This window comes from Artibeus jamaicensis, unplaced genomic scaffold, assembly GCF_021234435.1.
Source record: "Artibeus jamaicensis isolate MK-2021 breed Jamaican fruit bat unplaced genomic scaffold, CSHL_Jam_final contig_1028, whole genome shotgun sequence".
NCBI lineage: Eukaryota > Metazoa > Chordata > Mammalia > Chiroptera > Phyllostomidae > Artibeus > Artibeus jamaicensis.
This window is the reverse complement of record NW_026521201.1, coordinates 8,372,483-8,389,035: the sequence shown is the minus strand read 5'-3', so window position 1 is coordinate 8,389,035 and position 16,553 is coordinate 8,372,483. Positions and strand designations below refer to the sequence as shown.

The window sequence follows — 16,553 nt, the reverse complement described above, 5'->3', positions numbered from 1 at the left end:
GGCTCAGATTTTTGCAAGTTCTGTGGGCAATAGCACATCGTTCTGCAGTTTGACGATGCCCATTTTCCTGCTCATGATTTCAAAGTCAAGTATGAGACAGAGATGGCCATGCGCCAATCTATGGAAAATGACATAAATGGGCTCTGAAAGGTTACTGATGACACTAATACTACTGGAGACAGAGATTGAGGCTCTCAAGGAAGAGCTGATTTTCGAGAAGAAGAACCACAAGGAGGAAGGAAATGGTCTACAAAACCAGATTGTCAGTTCTGGGTTGACCATGGGGTTGGAGGCCCCCAAATCTCAGGATGTCAACAAGATCATGGTGGACATCCAGGCCCAGTATGACGAGCTGGCTTGGAAGAACACAGAGGATCCAGACAAGTACTGGTCCCAGCAGATTGAGGAGAGCACCACAGTGGTCACCTTGCAGACAGCTGAGATGGGAGCTGCTGAGATGACACTCACTGAGCTGAGACATACAGTTGAGTCCTTGGAGATCAACCTGAACTTGATAAGAAATATGAAGGCCAGTTTAAAGAACAGCCTGAGAAAGGTGGAGATGTGCTATGCCAAGCAGATGCAACAGCTCGATGGAATCTGTCTGCAACTGGAGTAAGAGCTGGCCCAGACCTGGGCAGAGGTGCACTGCCAGGACCAGGAATACTAGGCCCTGCTGAACATCAAGGTTAAGCTGAGGGCTGAGATTGCCACTTACCACTGCCTATTGGAAGAAGAGGAGGACGTCAGTCTTGGTGACGCCTGGACAACAGACAATACAATCCATCCAAAAGACTACCACCTGCAGGACCATGGATGGCAAAGTGGTGTCTGAGGTCAATGACACCAAAATTAAGAGACATTAAAGGTTGTAGAAGTGGGCCACCCCTTGAGTGGGGTGTAGGAGGCCAATAAAAATTCAGAGATCACTGAACATTAAAAAAGAGGTGTACTTTTCTATGTGAGATCTGACACTAGTTTAGTAGTGTTTTGTGTGGGTGCATGAACAGGTATGCAGTTTAAGAGTGGATAGGTTCTCAAACCCTGAACATATGTTAAAACTGTACACTGTTTTATCACACTTATATAGTAGAAATAGTAGAAAAACCTAAGATGTTTTCACAAGGTAGTGTTTCACAAATCACTGCCTCCTTTGTTCTCTCTTCCCCTACCTAGGATCAAATGGAAAAGTGGAAGCAAAAGGCATCAAAGGAGATCCAGGCTCCAGAGGACCCCCAGGGAAACATGGGCCCAAGGGACTTGTTGGCCGCATGGGGGAGAAAGGCCTCAGAGGAGAGACTGGTCCTCAAGGGCAAAAGGGGGGAAAAGGTGATGTGGGTCCCATTGGTCCAGAAGGGCTGAAGGGCAATACTGGACCAATGGGCCCAACTGGTTTACCTGGCCCAATAGGCCCCACTGGAAAGCCTGGTCCCAAGGGAGATGCTGGGCCCCTGGGACCTCAGGGTGAGCCAGGGGTTCGGGGATTGAGAGGCTGGAAAGGGGACCGAGGAGAAAAAGGGAAAACTGGTGAGACTCCAGTCTTGCCAAAAAGTGCTTTCACTGTGGGGCTTACTGTGCTGAGCAAGTTTCCCTCTTCAGACATACCCATCAAATTTGACAGGATCTTGTATAACGAATTCAACCATTATGATATAGCTATGGGAAAATTTATTTGCCACATTGCTGGGGTCTATTACTTCACCTACCATATCACTGTTTTCTCCAGGAATGTACAGGTATCTTTAGTCAAAAATGGGGTAAAAGTACTGCACACCAAGGACGGTTACATCAGCTCTGAGGACCAGGCCTCTGGCGGCATTGTACTACAGCTGAAGCTTGGGGACGAGGTGTGGATGCAGGTGACAGGAGGGGAGAGGTTCAATGGATTGTTCGCGGATGAGGATGATGACACAACTTTCACGGGCTTCCTTTTATTCAGCAGCTAATGAGGGAGACATGTTTATAAATCTGCTTTCCCGCCTATCAAAATTAGCTCAGTGCAGTATATGATTGGATGATTTTTCTGTATTATTTACTCTCGTTATTGTAACAATTAGTAAAAAGGTAAAAATAGAAAAGTTATTCTTAAAACCAATTCTATGTAATTCACAATCTTTCCTAGAGTAAATTTTAAATACTTATATTATTCATTATAGTTCATTTTATATTTTTGATTATTTTCAATACCTGAAAAATCCTTTGCATGTGTGCATCTTGTGGAAAGAGCGTTTTGATATCATTTTAGCGCTCAGAGGAACAATATTATGATTTACCTCTTATCTGTATTTCCAAGGACATTAGGGAGAAAGAAAAGTGTTTTCTCCATTTAGTTACTAATAAAAATTTTAAGATAGTGATAATGAGACATCCCCAAAACAGGCAGAACACTTCATTCATATTCTAAATTAGGTTTTAATTAAATTCAACATATAGTTGTTCAGCAAACCATTTTGTCAGACTTGAATTAGTATTATATTCTTAGGGCTGCCATGACAAAGTACCACAATCCAGGTGGCAACAGAAATTTATTCTCAGTGCTGGAGGCCAGAAAGGCAAAGTCAAGTTGTTGGCAGGGCCAGGTTCTTTACAAAGCCTCTAGGTGAAAATCCTTCCTTGCTGCTTCCAGTTTCTAGCAATGCCAGACATTCCTTGGCTTGTAGCAACATCATTCCAGGTTTCATCTCTGACTTCATATGGCCATCATCACCCTATGTCTGTGCACATATCTCCCTCTTCTTTTTTTTAAGATTTTTTTATTTGTTTAATTTTAGAGAGAGGGAAAGGGAAGGAGAAAGGAAGAGAAAAATCAATGTGTGGTTGCCCCTCACATGCTCCCCACTGGGGACCCAGCCTGCAACCCAGGCATGTGCCCTGATTGGGAATTGAACCCATGACCTTTCAGTTTGCAAGATGACACCCAGTCCACTGAGCCACACCAGGCAGGGCTCCATGTTCTTAACCACACTAATTATATTGGATTGGGGTCTACTCTAATGCAGTGTGATGTCATCTTAATCTGATTACATATGAAAGACCCTATTTCCAAATAAGGTCAGATGCCAAGGGTTAGCATTTCATTGTATCTTTTGGGCAGACACGATTCAACCCATAACAGTCTTCTCTCTGGATTTTCTCTCTGGAAGTCTGTAGTCTTCAAATTCATGTTCTTCCCATGTGCAGAATACATTCATCCCATTGCAATATTCCAAAAGGTCTTAACTATTACAGTATCAACCCTAAGTCCAAAAACCTCATCCACATATCCTTAAGTCAAAGTTCTAAATCTTATGATCTTAATTATTTAAGTCAGCTATAGTTGAGATCTCTTGTGTGAACTGTCCTGAGGAAAATTATTCTACATCTATGGACCTGTGAAACCAGACAGTGAGTTATGTGCTTCCAAAAACAGTGATGACACAGACACAGGATAGATGCTCCACCCCAAAAGGGAGAAGTAGGAAGGAAAAAAGGGGTCATGGGTTTCAAACAAGTCTGAAATCCAGCAGGACAATCCCATCAGACTTTTTTCACTATTTATCTTCTAAAATTTTAAATGAGGTACACAAGAGAAAAAGGTTATTGAACACAGATCCTATAGTTTGAAGTATAGAATAGAGTTGAATTTACTAAGAGAGTGGAATAAAAGAAAAACTTGCCCTTCAAGCCTACTGACAGCATATCTTGTTCATACAGGTACCATCCACTTCCCTTTCTTCTGATGAAAGCAGCCTAATGTCCACTCTTGGGTCCCCAGTCTTTCAGATGTTGTAGGCACTATAGTTGAGGTGGGAGTGTGGGGTAGGGCACACGAGACCCAGGCCTGGCTAATAAAAACAGCACCTCCTTCTGGTCATGGTGATGATTTTTAAGATGGCATGTGATCCAGTCAGAGCCAATGAAATGCCACCTGCAACTGAGGAACACCCAATGGAAAAAAAGGCAAGATCTTTTTCAGCTGAAATTAGGACTTGAGCTGGTCATCATTTTGCTAATTTATAGAGCTGGAGAACCAAGCCAAACAGCTGGACAAAACCCAGCCATGAGGCCATTGTTTATGGCCCTAAATCCAGCCAGACCTAAAGGTAGAATCTCCTGGAATATTTTGTTGTGTGAGCCAGCAAATTCTCTCTTTGCTCAAACCATTTTGATGCAGATTTTTGTTGTTGTTACTACTGCTTTCTTTTAAAAGAATCTTAGGTTATTTATGGTCCAATGAGAGGGGCAGTATCATCACAGTGGGAAAGCTCAAGACAGAATTGAGCTATGGGTTGTTGTTCCAGCCATGATGAAGGAATTTGAATTGCAGGTGTTATTTAGTCTTCTTGTGCCCCAGTCTTCTTTTGTGCAATAGTGGCTTCAATCCTCACAAATTAACTTAATACACTTTTCTATTAGTAGAGAGCAACTAGAATGCAAGCTCAATGGATATTCAAGCTACAGCATTTTCTTAACCACAGGCTAGGATGAGATGTCTGACATAATGTGCCACTTAAAATTGGGACTTACAGCCATTCTATCTATGCTTCAACCAAGTCAATGTGGTTATGGTGATATCTTCATTCTCTGGAAAAGTCAGTCTTTTCTGGATTACCATTATGAGGAGGCAGCACATCAATAGATGAAATACTAAAAAATTACTGGCTGGCTGGGGACTATTTGGGAAATAATTTCTATTTATAAGTATTTTATTGGCTTTCCTTAGTACATTTTTCTTCTAGAACAGAACTAGGACTAGGGTGAAGCAGGTAATGCACTCAGAGTGTAAAGTTGAAAGAGGCACCTCACTTTCAGCTGCTGTCACTGCATGCACATGATCCCAACCATGAGTGCCTCCTTAAGATTTGTACCCCAGGTGAGGAGCTTGTCTCATGCTCTGTCCAACTATAGAATGACTGACTGATCACTTTACTTGCTCATTTAGCCAGAATACTTTTATTCTTTGGAGGTTTTTTGAATTGTAATAACCCAAGCTGTTTTTCTCCTGTGGAAAAGCCTAGCTTTGTTATGGACCCAGTAAGGGAATACTTGTGTTTAGGCCCTCTGTTGAAGACCACAACTTTATAGGCTGAGATAAGCACAAAGAAAAGAAGTACAAATTATGACTAGGACATAGGATACAAGTTTTTATAAAATAATTTTTATAGGGCAAATAAGAAAGTGAGATGTAAAACATGTTTTAAAGATCTTCAGAAAGATAACATTGACCGGGGTAGGGCTGGGGGGCTCTAATCTGCCATTTGAGATTAAGTCATGTCACATGATGGGGTGCAGCCAGGAGAGGGGCCCCAGGCAGGGATTTGTATAGGGTCCAGAACTCGCGGTATCCAGGAAATATTAGAAAAATATATAGGGTGTCCTCACCCTCTCACAAAGCTGAGCTGGGGAATAGGACAAGTGGAACAAGGTCATTGGGAGCTGTGTTGTATAGCAACAGCTTTGCAGCTAACCTCTGGCATGGTCATTTAATATACCTATAATATTTAACTGGTTTCATAGATATATTAAATAGCTGTGGCCATGCTTTGAGCCAGGGGGATGGAAGTGACTTCCACCCAAGATGTAATTGGGAAGCAGCTCCCCCTGGTTACAGCACCTGCATGAGAGCTTGGAGATAATTGGCTCCATGCCATAGGGCCACACCTGCCCAGATTTAAGATGGCAGCCTAGTAAAGCTGGACAAATACAGGAATGCTGGCAAGTGTAGCCAATTGTAGGAGGAGTCGGAAATAGGGCTGCAGAGAAAGACTGGTGCAGGGATTTAAACCCAGACACAGCAGCCATGTGAGGGGAGAACCACATAGTTTTGGCAGAGTGGGGACCCCACAGCTTTGGCAAGAGTGAGAACCATGTAGCTTTGGGGTGCTCCCTTTTGCCACGTGGCTTAGGAAGCAGGAGAGACTTTTCCTGGAAGAAAAGGGGTGAAAGGACTCTTGCTAGTAGGCCATGAGAAGGTGCCACATGGTTTTGGATTAACTGGAGATCAAGGCGGCGACACAGCTGATGGTGCCAGGAGCCCGAATCATGGACTTCTATCTTTTTTCCTGAGATACAGTACTCCACACTAGGCAGAGGGAGAAGGAAGGACTGTGTGCCTACCTGGGTATCCTAAAGGACTTTAGTATTTTAATGAAAACATTTAGTCACTACTCTAAGTCTGTATAACTTTTAAATAAATATTCCCTTTCACAAATCTCAAGCATTGAGAGATGTCTTCCTCTGGTGGCAGGCATAGCAAACCTAGTGGGAGGTCCTTTTGATAATAGTATATTGTGCACCCCCCTTGGGTCTGTCCTGTAACAATCATACCTCTGGTATCCATGGCAAAGGAATCATGCTTTATTTTATTTACAGAAGACCAAAGCCTCTAATGCCCTCTGCATTCAGAGAATGATTTATCCAAATCATTGAGCATCCAGTTCCTGCATAAAGCCAGGGTGGAGAGGTGATATTATGAGGAGCTGGCAGAAGGCTGTATAACAGCTCTCCCTTCCTACTTTCCTGCATGGTCTTCTTCCCCACACTCAGTCATCTGGCTTCACTTCTATAGAAAGGTCAATTCCCAAAGTATCACTCCAATGTTGACTACTGCAGTAGCCCCATCCCCTGAGACATCAAGAAGCGGCAGGTGTTTGAAGACAGCCAAGTAAAATGTGATAGTGTTGTTTTCACAGCCTCACTTAGCCTGAGTCCCTTTACCAACTATTGGTTCTCTCCTCTCTGCCCACAGACAGCTCTCAAAATAAAAACACCTTACTCCTGCCTTGGCCAGGTGGTTCAATTGCTTGAAGGGTCCTCCCCCTAAACCAATGGGTTGAGGGTTGGATTTTGGCCAGAGGGTGGTCAATCAAGATGTTTTCCTCTCATATCAATGTTCCCCTCTCTCTGAAATCATATGAAAACATATTCTCTGGTGACTATAAATAAAAAAAGCTTAAAAAACACACCTTACTGTAAACAAGACACTTAATGCCTGCACACTCCTAGAAGGTACATGGGGTACCTGGTCAGTTGCCTTTCTGCAGACAAAAATGCTTAAGTTCATCAAGATAAAGCCTCAGAACCTGGACAATGACCTGCTCCCAACAGGGGACTGTGGTGGGACTTCCTCTTTCTTGGAGGAGGCTGAGGCTGTCACAGTGCCTCCCCCCTCCCCCCTTGTCCTAGCACTGTTCCACAGTCCCCATGCTAAGCCCCAAATCACAACTTCCTAATGCTTCTCCTACCCTAAAATCTCTTCACTCCCGTCTTGTTGAATGAAGTTTGGTGAAGTCCTCCATATTCAAATTTATATTGTAGGTTATTATAATAGTTTTTCAAGTCAAAATAGATGAATATTTTAGTGACAGTTAATTTAGTTGGTCCCACACAACCATAGCTCTGATGTTCCCCAGTCACACCTGTATTTAATTCCTGCCATCTTCTCAAGTGAAGGTCCATCCAGTGGTCGCGGGTCAAAGTCCCCCTCTCTCATCGTGGAAGGCCCTCGGGCCTCGCAGGCTGCCTTCTGAATGTTTACCGCCCCTCTGGGAAGAATTCTCCGCCCCCGCCCCCCCCCCCCCCACACACACACACACACTCCCAGTCATCTGGGGGAAGGGAAAACCTCAGCCATTTCTCACTCCAGGAGCAAGAGGGCGCGAGACCGCACTGCTGTGGGAGGCGGTGGGCTAAAGCTCTTGCCCAGGGCACAACGACCGGCCAGGTTTCACTGGTCTCACTTTCTCCCGGAGAAATGCGGACATCACGTGAGGCGGCTGGACAGCTTGCCTTGGAAACCCGGTCCTGAGGCTGGCCCTGGGGTGGGAGGAGGACCCAGGGATGCCCGCGGGGCGGGGCGGGGCGGGGCTCGGCTCCTCAGTGGATGTTGTGCTGTGCGCCAGGTGGGGCGGCTTGTAACCTGGATATCGGCTCTGCGGCAGTCGGTGGTCCCTGCGAGGCCTGGAGCAAGTGGGGCTTCCCTTCCAAGGAGCAGCACTGGCTGGTCTCGGGTGGGTGCCTTCCTTGTGGTCCAGCCCCAGAGTGGGAGGTAGCGCCGCCTCCTTTCCTGGAGATAAGTCGACTCCCTTTTCTGCGTGGCCAGCGGGGATTGGGGCAAATTTTTGGAAGGCTGGGAAGAGCCAGGCGGGGAACGAAAGTTGTACAGGAGGGGCCCTTTGCGCTCTTGGTGACCTTATCGTCACCAATTTGAGGTGCTGCGTTAAGGGGGCAGGGCGGCCTGTAGTGGTCCCCTCACCCAAGTTTGGGGCCTAGGACCTGTCTCCATGTGAAACCCTTGCTCCATGAGTGAACTTAAAATTATTCGTCTTGGAGGCGAATTCCACCTGCCCGTCCGTCCTGCCTTCTGCTCACTCTCAGTTCATCCGCACTAAAGTTCCCCATTTTGCTTCCACTCTGTGTTTGTGCAAAAAAGTTCTCACTTTGTGAGTTCACATGTCATGTCAATTTGTCTTTTTGCAAGGACACACTCGTCTTCAGCCCTGTCATTAGTAATTCCTTGGATACCCAAAATTCCATCATTTTCTTTTTCAAAGCTTTGGGCTCTTGGTTTTCTTTTAAAACAAAACTCTATTGAGAAGTTTAATATCCTACAGTGCGATGGATGAGGTCACATCCATTTCCTCCCCCAGGAAATTACTGACTGAATTCTTTGGCTTCTATTTATTCTGTATTCATGCTGCCCCAGCATGATGTCTGGCATTCAGTAGTCAGCTAGTAATATTGAATGGCTGAATTAAAGGAGAAACAAGGCAGGTGTGAAAGGGACTTACATGGTGCCTTTTATGAATTTTAGGTTTTTACTTTTATTTTTCCTTTTTAAATTTCTTTTCTATACCATTAACTTTTATATAAAGAGGAGCATGGGATAGATATGATTGTAGTAAACTTAATGGTGTGTGCTTTTAAAAAATCTCACTCATTTCTTTGTTTAAAAAAATTTTTTGTATGGAATTTGCCACACTAACTTCCATACAGGTGATGTTAGTATTAGCATAATTGGTGCAAGGAGTTGAACTATCTAAGTTCTAAGCAGAGTGAAGTGAAGGGGTAAGCTTGGTTTGGGGCAGATAAAATAAAAGTAATTTTAGCTCTATTTTTCTTTGTGTGTCATGATTTTAGGTACTGAAACTAGAGTTTCAAATATGTGATTTGGTTTTTGACCAAAAAAAAGTTTATTTAGTTTTTTAGAGTTACTTGTAGTCTGAGATTTAGAATTCCCAAGAGTAGCATGGGGAGGTAAGACTGGACTGGGAAGTGGAAATAGCCTGTACCTGACTCAAAAGTAGTATAGAGATGAAATTTATTTTTGGTTCTGATTCTACTCTGTCCCCAACTGTCTTCATTTCTTCAACTTCTTAGTATAGTTTTGAGGAAAAGTTAACAATTTAACTTTCCTTCTTGCAGAAACCGTAAGCCTAATCTGGCCTGAAAATTTTACCTCCTGGTACTTCCAAAATCATCATGTTAAGCATCTACAAAATTAATTTACAAAATCCACCATTAATTTGCTCCATTAATTTGGTTCATTTTAGTTTTCCTGTATATTAGGCACTGAGTTGGGCAGCTGGTTAAAATGATGAAGGGCAGGATTCCTCCTCTAGGAGCTTAACTTCTCAGGAGAGAAGACTTTCAAACAGATGAATTGCAATACATAAATAAGTATGGAGAAAGTGTGGGCTTTGGAGGTGCACGGAGCCCATTCAAGTTCTGATTTTCCCACAGTCATTCAGTGACCTCAGCCTTCTTTTTAACCTCTTAAAGTGTGTTTTATCTGTAAAGGTGAATGGTAGTTCCTGCTGTAGGATCATGTGGCTTAGGTGAGAAACCTGTGCAAAGTACATAGTACATTTCCTGGCATCCAGTAGATGTGGATGTGTGGGTTTTATTCCTGGCCCTCTCAGGGCTAGAACAAGTGTGACTGAACTGGTACAAGTAGAAGGTCATTGACATTATATTAGTAATTTTCGTTTTTATCAAGATATTGAAATGATTTTGGAAGATATAAAATTTGCTGCCAGCTTTTAACCTATGACTTGGTTTAACATGTTTAAATTTTCCTGAAATAGCTATGGGCTCAATAATCAATTCATTACCCCTAATTTATAATTGTGGAATAATTGGTGCTTTGTACTGAACCTCATTAGATGCCAGACAGTGTCCTAAGACTTTACATATATTTGCTAATCTAGTACCTGTGAACATGCTGTAAGATACCTATTGTCATCTTCACTGTGCTTGATGAAAATAACTAGGCCTAAGAGAAACCTGGCCCAAATCACACAGCTAATAATGACTGTAGCTAACATCTGTGAGCTCTTTGATGTCTCGTGCAAGGTTGTAGACTTAGACTTGGTATAAGACTTAAAACTCCCACTCTGCCAAGCTAGTAAAATTTAGGATTCATTACATCTAATATTAGACTGTAAGATTAAAAAGGTCTGAACTATTTGAGAGCAGTCGGGTATAATTTGTTACGGTAAAGTGTGTCATTAGGAATGAGAAGACTAGGAAAAAGTGATATTAAACTTGTACTTCAATATGTACATTTAATAAATATGCATGTAAAATGTAATAAAGGCATGATTACTCATATGGCAAATATTGTTAGTATGACAAAGATTTTTCATTTGTGAAAACTTCTACCAAAATTCTAATATAAATTGATCTGTTCATTTGCAATAAAATTAATGTTATAAAAACCAATTTTTATAAACCTTTCCAATAATTTTTTATAATTAAAAATAAGGTTTTTATATCAAACTGTATTAAAGACTTTAAAAATAATTTATTTTTATTGTATTTTTTCCATTACCATTTATTCCCTTCCCCCCACTCCCCCTTCCCCCCTGCAATCATGACTTTTTTCCACATTTAGAAATTGAAATAGAAGTGTACCTAGGTTTTTTCAACATATATATTAGAGAAAGTCTTGCAATTCTTTTACTGTGTAAGCTGTTTTCTCCTGGGTCATACTATTGTGGAAGAAAAAGGGGCTCTGTAATAAAGCTAACCAAAAGTAACCTCAGAGGATGATCTGATCATAAATTCCTAACTGGTAGGAATGGTAGGTAGTCACACCCCAAGCTTGTAACTTCTTTGGTGAAAGGTTTAAGCAGGTCCTGTTTTTTGTTTCTGTTAACACACAGTTGAAATACCTTTTTAGATCCCCTCAGAAGCATAACAACCGTTGAGAGAGCACATAATTAACTATCCGAATGATCTGATCATGGAGGTTTCCCTGCCTTGCTTTATCCCATTTTCATGTAATATTCCTTATGCTTCCTCTTTAATTCCAAGTGTGTAAAAGAAACTGCAAACTGTCATTCAGGGAAGCATTTTCTGTCTGTTGGGGTCTTGCTTCTAGGCATGTCCTCTGTGTGGCTCAAATAAAGTCTAATAAACTCAAAACTTTTCTACACATTTGGACATTCTTAAATTGAGTATAAAAGTCCCTGAAACATGCTGGTATTTGACCCATTATGGATCTAATGGCAACAAGAGGTGATAATTATGGGTCTTGAGGAGGATGAGTATCCCTTTCAAGGTGACACTGTGATAGGGTTCTCCAGCCAAGGAAGGCTAGTCATGGCACTACTAACCTACATCCATTATCAAGGTATGCTTAGAGTGACTCACAGATTTGAGATTCTTAGTTTCATTTGCATTCTACTAGATTTTTCCACTGTGAGTTTCAGTCTCATTATTTCTCAGTGTCATAACTTTCACCTAAGAGAGTTGTAAAGACTGAATCTCACTACTCTTATAATCCAGACACTTGCTCTGTTAAATTTTGTGTTTGGTGTTCAGAAATATTGGTCCCTGGTTTCAAGAAATAAGAGGTTATAATAGGATTGCCATGGAAGGTCTCTGATTCTCAGACTATAATCTTGAGCTTGTCTCTTTCTTTCTGTAAGTGATGCAGTGCACTCAGGAGAATCAATTACATAGTACAGTCCTTGTCATTGCTACTACTGTGATGATCCAGTATAGTAGCCACATGGGTTCTCGAGGCATTTGCTCTAATAAATACTTCATCACAGTCAGCCACCAGTAATGATTTAATTAATTGGAATGTCACTGTATGTCATGGGTAACTGACATATAATTTCTTGCGGGCGAGGACCTCTGTGCTGCCTTCAAACCTAAACACAGGACCAAATCCATTCTCAAATCCCAGCTTTGAGTGTCTGTCTCCTCAGACTACTCCCAGGAACAGTTCTACATCAGGGTCCAATCAGCAGACAACAGTAATGTGAACAAAAGAAATTTGCTATGAAGAATTGTGACTTGTAAAAGCTGACTAACAAACTAGAAGTAGTAAGTGCAAAAAGCGGTTATTACCTCTAGGACCAAGAAGAATAAAGTAGGAAGGCACTAAGAACTTAGAAAAGCTCTCCCACCACTTGCCTCAAGGCTGATTCAGACCTCCAGGGAGAAGCATGGCTGCCTGGGGAGCCCATAGCCTGCCACAGCTAAGGAAACATGTTGGAGGGTTATGAGCCAGGGCTGAACCAGAAACACAAGGAGTTGGGTGGTGGAGGGCTGTGCAGTGGGGAAAGTTGCTGGAAGGCATCAGCAGCCTGGAGCTGGTCTGTCAGGGCTGCTGAAATTAGCACTCCCTGGCCTCTTACATATAGCTCCACTGGCTACCATGCCTAAAAACAGCACACCAAAATTCAGAAGAAAGTCTCTTTCAATGCCCCTTCAGTGCCCTCCATTGTCAAAGCCTCTACTGACATTGAGCCAGCTGGCAAAGGAGAAATGTAGTGATGAGAGGCAATAAGTGGATAACTGGCAAAGGAGTGAATATATTTTGTGTGTTTCATTGATGACAAGAAGGCCAGTATAGCTGGGGTGAGTGAGTGGGACAGACACAATGGTGGGAAAAGAGGTCTGAGAAGCAGAGAGGTAGGTGAGATCAGATCATGTGAGGCTTATAGATCGTAGTACACTAGATTTTAATCTAAGCACTATGAAAAAGCATGGACAGTTGAGAGCAGATATGGATGTTATCTGATTTATTTCAAAAGGCCAGTCTCTGGATATGTGACTTGGGGGCAAGAGTAGAGATAAGGGAGGCTCTGATTACTGACAGCCAGCCTTCCCATGCTCCATCTTCTCCAGGCTACATTCTTCCTCCTGTCTTAGTTGGGGTGAGACAACTAAGGGGCCAGGCCTTCTTGAATTTCAAAAGTCCTACTTTTAGAGAACATATTAAATGATTATTCAGTACTAACATATGTTGAATGCTCTCCTTTTCTGAAAACAAGCCTGACATTTCAAGGTTCTTATGTAGAGTTTCTAGAGTTGATTGTCAGTCACCTCATTGCTGTTTGGGGAATGCCTGAAATACAAGACCCTCTTCTTCAACATCTAGGAACCTCCCCTTTCTGCTCTTCATACCAGCAGGTACCAGCACATCAACCTGATTCCTGCTGTAGAGAGCTGGCATTCCTCTAGCTGAAGGTGCTCTAGAGAAGACTTGGGAGAGTCCCATTGACAGCAGCCTGACTTTAAGGACCACCATTCCCACAAAGGAGCCTGCAGAAGTCTTTCCAGAGTTCTAAGAAGATGTTTAAGATGACAGCCATGTGCAGAATGTCAAGCTACCTTTCATTTTGCACTGGACCTTGGAAAAGAGGCCAGGTTGCCTGCCTTGGCTGACTTCATTGCCTCCCTCGCCAGATCAAACTTTTTAAGTAGTTGAAATAGAAGCTTGTCTCATGATGCCTCTGTACCTTTTACCCAAACTCTCTTGCACCTTTTTTTCATGTTTCTTCCTTTCTCCAGTCTCTCTTCTTAGTGCTGACAATCATTGCCCCCATTTCCCATCAAAACATGCTCCAAATATTTTATTCATACCCATAGACCTTTGGTTTCCTCAGGAATATAATGAAAGGAAGAAGTTTAAGAAGTTTCTTTTTCTAAGGACCTTTGCATTTTAATAGAAATCAAAGTCTGACATTGTTCTAAATAACTTGGTGAGCTCACAAATATTGATGGGTTCCAAGCTCCAAGAATCTGATTTCATAGTTTTGAGGTAGTGTTCAAGAATATTTATTTTAATCAAGCACTCCAAGTGATTCTGATGAGTAAGTTAAAAAGAGGAGATGCTAATGCTAGAATTGCATGTGTCAGTTGTGAGAGAAGAAGGCTTTATTAGGTATCAGGAATCATGCCACACCAATAATTGCATGCAAATATAATAACAATGTTTTCTGATTCCAAAATTGGGTCGTGTAGAGTATCAATGGGGCCTCATTGAAACACCTGGGCTAGTTCCTTTGCCTGAAAGTGACGAAGAGGTGACCTCTGAAGATGGTTTGCTATTCACTTGACCCAGAAAACCCCAATCATGCAAATCAAGAGGTTCAAATCTTCTTATGCAGTTTAAGAACATTCATGAAACTTCCCAGGCTATGGGCTTCATTGGCATGAAACTGCCAATGGTGGCTCAAAAAGAGTGCTGAGGTTTTCCTGCATATGCTTAAAAATACAGAGAGTAATGCTGAGCTTAAGGGTTTAGATGTAGATTCTCTGGTCATTGAGCACATCCAGGTGACCAAAACTCCCAAGATACAGTGCAGAACTTACAGAGCTCATGGGTGGGTTAACCCATACACAAGCTCTCCCTGCCACACTGAGATGATCCTACTGAAACAGAGCAGATTGTTCCTAAACCAGAAGAGTAAGTTGCACAGAAGAAAAAGCCCAGAAGAAAGTGAAGAAACAAAAGCTTATGGCCTGGAAGTAAATTCAGCATAAAATAAATACTAATAAAAGTAAAAGGAGAAAAAAAGAGAAAGAAACACCTGGGCTAAATGGTCAACCTACTTGATGGGGTAATATGGGTTTTTATGTTATTTAAGTTATTCAAGAGTACCAAGTCCTGCCCTTCCTCTCCTCTCTGTGGGACTCCCCAGTAAATCATATATACGGGACTGTAGCTAATTAGAAATATAAGTGCTATTTTATTGTTAGCTGGAATAATGTTTAATAATGAGTACAGTATAGGGTCTGTGAAGGCTGGTTTGGAGCCCATCATTATGGCTCTTTAGTCAGTTTAGGGTCTTTTACTCCCCCATTTCCCACAACCCAGATTCTTGCACTGATATGTCCAAATATGCCTGTGAAGAGCAAGAGATTGAGTAACTGCAGAGCCCACTTAGCTGGCAAAGCCATATGGAAACAGGGTGAGAGAGATAAGAAAAGAGATAGAGATATATAGACAGAATCCCTAGTTCTGCTTACTATATGGAGGCAGAAAAAAATAACATATAAGACAGTGTCATGTGTGTGTACTGATTTTTTACTCTGCAGTAATCCAGCGCATTAGTAACTATGGCCCAATTAATATCTAATACTCTAACCAACCACATCTCCACTGTGGAGAGGAAGGAAGATATGGACAGAAGCAGACCTTATGTCAGGAGAGGAGTTGAAGGTCAGGTCAGACCTTCAGATCATAAAGCAGAGGCGAGGCCCTACACACATAAGGGGCAACTTGCTTCGGTAACATGCTCCCATGGTTGTTTTTGATTCCATCCACCAGCTATAAGTCCATTCCTTTTATTCCCATTCAGGAAAGCATAACAAAATCCAAGACAGAGTAACTTCATTATGGGGTAAATCTTGAATCTGTTCTGGGTGATTAAAAGTAGGATTTGCAAACTTTGGCACTTTTAGAATTACAGGTAGCAAATGACATCTCGCACTTGGCTGTGAGTGGCTGATGGGTTGAGACCTTGTGGGCAGGTCCTGGTGGAGCACCCAAAACCTGCTCCAGGAGTTGGTTTAAGCAGCAGTTTAAGAGGTAGTTGGTCCTCTGATACTCTGTCCAGCCCTTGCCCTCCTCTTGTTTTCTCATCGAACCCTAGACTCCAGAGCTCAGGGTCTGGGTTACCACCCAGGGTGGGGCAGGGCAGAGGGAGCCTCTAGGAGAAAAGTAAGGAGGTTGGCTCATGTCCTGCAATTCCTGGAACAGACTCATTCATTTGTGGGGAGAAGGTGGGAGGGTTTCTGTTCTTATAACTGTATACAAGTAAGACACATTGCTTCTGGGACAAATTATTTTTACACAGGGAATTATTCTGAAAGCCTTTTCTGAGTCAGTTTAATAACAAAAAACAAAAGAACTTGCATTTTAATACTCTTCAAAGTATGTTAATATACATTATTTCTCCCCCTCCCTCCTTTCTTCCCTTCTCTCCCCGCTCTTTCCTTCATTCATTCAAAACCAATTTTGTGCCTTTGCAAATATTTGGGGGACAGCTCTTTTATTTTGTGGACTGGCCATTTAATTTCTCCTATTCTTTCTGTCAACTTAGGAACAGTTTTCTGTTAACATTTTCATTGGAATGAAGAGATACATAATGAGATTCATGTTGAAATAAGGTTAGAGATCATCATTGTGTTCAGATTTCCCATGTTCTCCCCAGCCTTTTTCCCCTTTGGGGAATAAGGCAGTAATATGAGAGTTAAGTATATTTCTGTGACATCTAGGAAACAGGAGAAGGAAAGGGATGTGGAAGAGGGACGATACAATTAAAGCAAGG

General features: G+C 42.2%; 1 protein-coding gene across 6 annotated transcripts in view; it reads left to right on the top strand.

Moving 5' to 3' along the window:
* C1QTNF9 (C1q and TNF related 9) overlaps positions 1-7,515 on the top strand; it is a 30,277-nt gene extending 22,762 nt beyond the window's left edge. For all 6 annotated transcript variants that reach the window (XM_037148579.2, XM_053662858.1, XM_037148578.2 and 3 more), the window contains one exon: positions 1,177-7,515. In XM_037148579.2, the coding sequence (XP_037004474.1) occupies positions 1,177-1,946 (770 nt within the window). In that variant the 3' untranslated portion in view covers positions 1,947-7,515. The remainder of the gene's footprint in view (positions 1-1,176) is intronic.
* Positions 7,516-16,553: the final 9,038 nt, after the last annotated feature.